Source organism: Salvelinus sp. IW2-2015, linkage group LG20 (assembly GCF_002910315.2).
Source record: "Salvelinus sp. IW2-2015 linkage group LG20, ASM291031v2, whole genome shotgun sequence".
NCBI classification, from domain to species: domain Eukaryota; kingdom Metazoa; phylum Chordata; class Actinopteri; order Salmoniformes; family Salmonidae; genus Salvelinus; species Salvelinus sp. IW2-2015.
The window spans coordinates 64,186,587-64,191,815 of NC_036860.1; the positions used below are offsets into that span (position 1 = coordinate 64,186,587).

The 5,229-nt window shown below is 42.8% G+C and overlaps 1 protein-coding gene across 1 annotated transcript in view; it reads right to left on the reverse strand.

The window, feature by feature from the left end:
* Positions 1–5,229, reverse strand: part of LOC111980057 (dopamine beta-hydroxylase-like) — a 49,445-nt gene that overhangs the window by 28,412 nt on the left and 15,804 nt on the right. The window contains 3 exon segments of the mRNA XM_070449771.1: positions 287–430; positions 860–1,026; positions 1,605–1,707. Of these exon segments, the coding sequence (XP_070305872.1) occupies positions 287–430; positions 860–1,026; positions 1,605–1,707 (414 nt within the window).

Genomic DNA, 5,229 nt, shown 5'->3' on the forward strand with positions numbered 1-5,229 from the left:
TAGAGGAAGGATATGAATACAGATCAGTTAGAGAAAGGATATGAATACAGATCAAGTTAGAGAAAGGATATGAATACAGATCAGTTAGAGAGAGGATATGAATACAGGTCAAGGGAGAGTTGTGTTGTTCTGCAGCAGCAAACCAGATATGTGTGTCTTGCCTCACTGAACCTTGGAGAGTTCAGTAGTACCTTAACAGAGGAGAGAGAAAGAGAGAGAGAGAGAGAGAGCTCTGTGTGTGCGTGTGGGTTTGTTGGTGCATACAGTATACACCCAGAGGGGTTACCTGATAGTGGGTGCTGAAATGCTTATCCTCCTGTACCACCTTCACCTCTCTTCCACCCCTCACCAGGACCGTCCTCACCCCTCTCCCCGCCAAGTGAGTGTGCAGCTGGGACGCAAAGATGTTGATCCCCCCTGGAGGAAGGGCCTGGTGGAGGTCATGAGAGGAATTGGACACGTTAAGAAAGGTACATTACGATATTCTAACTCCTGTCAGTTTCATTTGTATTGAGATACTGTACTGTAGTTCTAGCCATGTAAGTAGAAATATTATCTGATTACAATAAGACAAAGAGGGTCATTTATGCTCATGACAAGTATTACAATGCATTACAACCACATCTTAATGCATTATACCTGGGGGTTTTGAGTAAAATGTTACCAGCAGGGTGCCATTGTTATTGAAGGTCCAGGAGTGGTTTCAGTCCTGTATCTACAGTAGACATCCCTGAGGGATATTGTAGCCTACCAACAGTCTGTGTACACGTTTTCTAAGGATTTATGTTAGAAGGATATTGTACCAACAGTCTGRGTACACGTTTTCTAAGGATTTATGTTAGAAGGATAGTGTACTAACAGTCTGTGTACACTTGGACGTGCAGAATCCTGTGAGATGGAAGTTCTGTTCTCTGGGTGGTATGGCCATGACCGGGGTGTAGACCAGCCCGAGCTCCATGATGCCCGCGTCGTACCTCCTTAAGCTGGGGGTGTGGTAGAGACGCACCCCAGAGTTGTCCTTACGACCTGCATGGGGACACAGCACAACCAGAACCTGTCAGAGAGGAGGGGGGACAGGAAGGAGGAGAGGTAGAGGGAGGGGCGGAGTCTTGATGGAGGAGGCGAGACTGAAGGGGGGTAAGTGAGGGAAGAAAGAGGGTAGTGGGGGAAGGATAGGGGAAGGGGAGATAGAAGGGGAGTAGGGAGGGAGGGAGGGAAGAGGAGTAGTGGGGGAGGGGATAAAAGATGAGAGAAGGATGGGGTTTAGGAAGAAGGGGTAGAGGGAGTGATGGATGACATAGGGAGGGGAGTGATGAAGACGGGTGTTGAGTAGAAGGAAGATGGAAGAAGCAGGGGAGATATTGGGAGACTATAGAGCAGAGCTATACAACTGGTACTTCTGGTTTTCATTCTCTGCCTCCAATCAGGGAACACCGGGTGGGTGGACTGTTGACAATCAGTGACAGTAATTGATCAATTTACCACCAGGTAGAAAATAAAACGAGRTGTACTACATTGCTGAGGGGTGGTAATTTAATAGCCCAGCTCTAAGGTTCTTAGGGGTAGAATAGTAGTATATAACTGTGATGGGTAGGTCATTTTACCTGATATGAGGAGTGGGTTGTGGTAGTGCACCTCTAGTCGAAGAAACCTGGAAGACGCTGGTCCTCCTAGAGGCAGCCCTGCATCAGTTGGGTAATAGAAAGACTACACATGTACGCACACACACACAAGATTAATTATTTTTATCATTGAACATCACGTTATTTTTTTATCACTGAACATCACGTAATTTTTATCGTTGAATATCACGTTATTTTTATCGTTGAACATCACGTTATTTTTATCGTTGAACATCACATTATTTTTATCGTTGAACATCACGTTATTTTTATCAATGAAAATCACATTATTTTTATCATTGTTAACGTCACATTATTTTTATAATTCAACATCACATTATTTTTATCATTGAACATCACATTCTTTTTTATTATTGAACATTCATTGAACATCACATTAGTTTTATAATTGAACATCACATAATTTTTTATTATTAGACATCACATAATTTTTTAAATTTAACATCATGTTATTTTATCATTGTGAACATCACATTATTTTATATTATTGAACATCACATTATTTTTTAGCATTGAACAACACGTTATTTTATCATTGTGAACATCACATAATTTTTTATTATTGAACATCACATTATCTTTTAAAGTTAACATCATGTTATTTTATCATTGTGAACATCACATTATTTTATATTATTGAACATCACATTATTTTATCATTSAACATCATATTATTTTTTATCATTCAACATCACATTACTTTGTATCATTGGACATGTGAATCATCCACCTTAAAAGGAGTAGTTTCAGCCAACGCAGGAAGAAAATAGCTCTTATTGATCCAGAGAAGACTAAAACAGCACCGAGTTTGTTTCTCTCTATTTCTATCGTCTATATCCATCGCTTTACATCTCTATGGTATATGTTCCCCTAACGTGTTCTCTACGGTATATGTTCCCCTAACGTGTTCTCTATGGTATATGTTCCCCTAACGTGTTCTGAGGATCTGTTCATAAAAGAGATAGACGACTAAACAAAAATACTTTTGGAGATAAAAACTTATTTTCATATCAATCTTATTAGCATTCCGGAGAGGAGAGGAGAGCTTGTGGATCTTTTCTCTCCCCCGGCCTGGCAGCATCCCTAGGACTATTTTACATAACTGGTCTTTCTCTTCCTCCTCCTCCTCCTCCTCCTCACTCTCCCCTATCTCTCTCTTCCCCCTCTCTTTCTTTTTCTCGCCTTCCTCCTCTTCTTTCGCCTCCCTTCTTTTATAATGCCAGATTTCCCTTTAGATGTGTGTGGGATCCAGAATGTGCTAACACTGAACAGGCCTGTATATTTCCCAGCTAATCTCATCTCTCCAGCTCTGCTTCTACCCTCGCCACTCAGCAGAACACATGATTTCTCTTTTGTTTTCTCCGTCTGCTAATCCAATGGGAGGGCTCAGAGGCTTGGCACTAGGCACCAGTTCTCTGACTGTGATGTGATTCTTATCCAGTAAGACGTGTCTTCCTCTGCCTCACACATCCCAGAGCATCACCACCACCTACATGAACACACACACGAACAGCACAACACACACACAACACACACAACACACACACAGAACACACAGATACACACACACACACACACACACACACACACACACACACACAAACCACACACACACACACACACACACACACACACACACACACACCACACACACACACACACACACACACAGATCACACACACACACACACACAACACACACACACAGCACACACACACACACACACACACACAGACACACACACACACACGCAGACACACACAAACACACACATATGCACACACACTCCTCACACACACTCTCACTCACTCACACACTCACACACACACACAAAAACACACACACACCACACCACACACACACGCACACAACACGCAACACAGCACACGCACACACACACACACCACACAAACACACACATATGCACACACTCTCACACACACTCTCACTCACTCACACACTAGCACACACACACACACAACAAAAACACACACACAAAAAACACACACACACACACACAACACACACACACACACACCACACACACACACACAACACACACACACACACACACACACACACACAGAGAGAGATTCAACACACTCTCACACACACTCACACACAGATTCACACACTATCACACACACACTCACACACAACACACAGATTCACACACTCTCACACACACTCTCACTCACACATCACAACACACACAAAAACACACACACTCACACACATCTCTATCACACACACAAACACACACACACACACACACACACACACCACACACACACAGCACACACACACACACACACACACACAGACAGACAGACGAACAGATCCCACACTCACAAGACACACAAACACACAGATACACACACACAGATACACACACACACACACACACACACACACCACACACACACACACACACACACACACACACACACACACACACACACACACACACACACACACACACACACACACAGACACACACTGCCACTCACAGACACACAAAACACACAGATACACACACACAATCCACACACACCACGCACACACACACATACACACACACACACACACACACACACACACACACACACACAGCACACACACAGATCCACACACACACACACACACACACACACCACACACATCACACACACACACACACACACACACACACACAACACACACACACACATACAGATTCACAAACTGTAACACACACACACACCAATGCACAGAGGCACATACAAACACACCCGACAGCACGGCAACGGCTTCTTCTCCTCTCAACTCCTCACCACCACACACCAGCTCCTCCAGAGACTGCTTCCCTGCTCTCATCAAAACATTCTTCTATTGAACCAAACGTTATTCAGACATAGGTATTTTCCTAGTAACATTCTCTGAGGCTTTCATGGGTTCTCTGAGTTTTTTCCTCAGTTTGTCTCTGTTTCTGTGGATCTCTAGTCTCTCAGACTTTACCACCCTGCCTCTCTACTACTGTGACTTACCTGGTTGAAACGTCTGTGTTCAATATTGAAAGAATTGAACAGCAGGCTCTTACTGTTCAGGATTTTACTATGTTAACCAGTTATGCCCTCAAAGTGCCTGTATACCTATAGTGCCTTCAGAGAGTTTTCACGCCCCTTCACCTTTTCCACAGTTTGTTGTGTTACAGCCTGAATTTAAAATTGATTCAATTTAGATGTTTTTGTCACTGGCCTACCCACAATACCCCATAATATTAAAGCTGGAATGTCTTGAGTCAATAACTATTCAACTCCTTTGTTATGGCAAGCCTACATAAGTTCAGGAGTAAGTTAAAGTCACATAATAAGTTGCATGGACTCACTGTCTGTGCAATAATAGTGTTTAACATGATTTTTAAAGGACTACCTCATCTCATTACCCCACACATTTAATTATCTATATTGTATTCTTGTAGTGACGGTGTACATTGATARACCATCCAAAGTGTAATTAATAACTTCACCATGCTCAAAGGGATATTCAATGTCTGCTTTTTTTATTTTACCCATCTACCAATAGGTACCCTTCTTTGCGAGACAT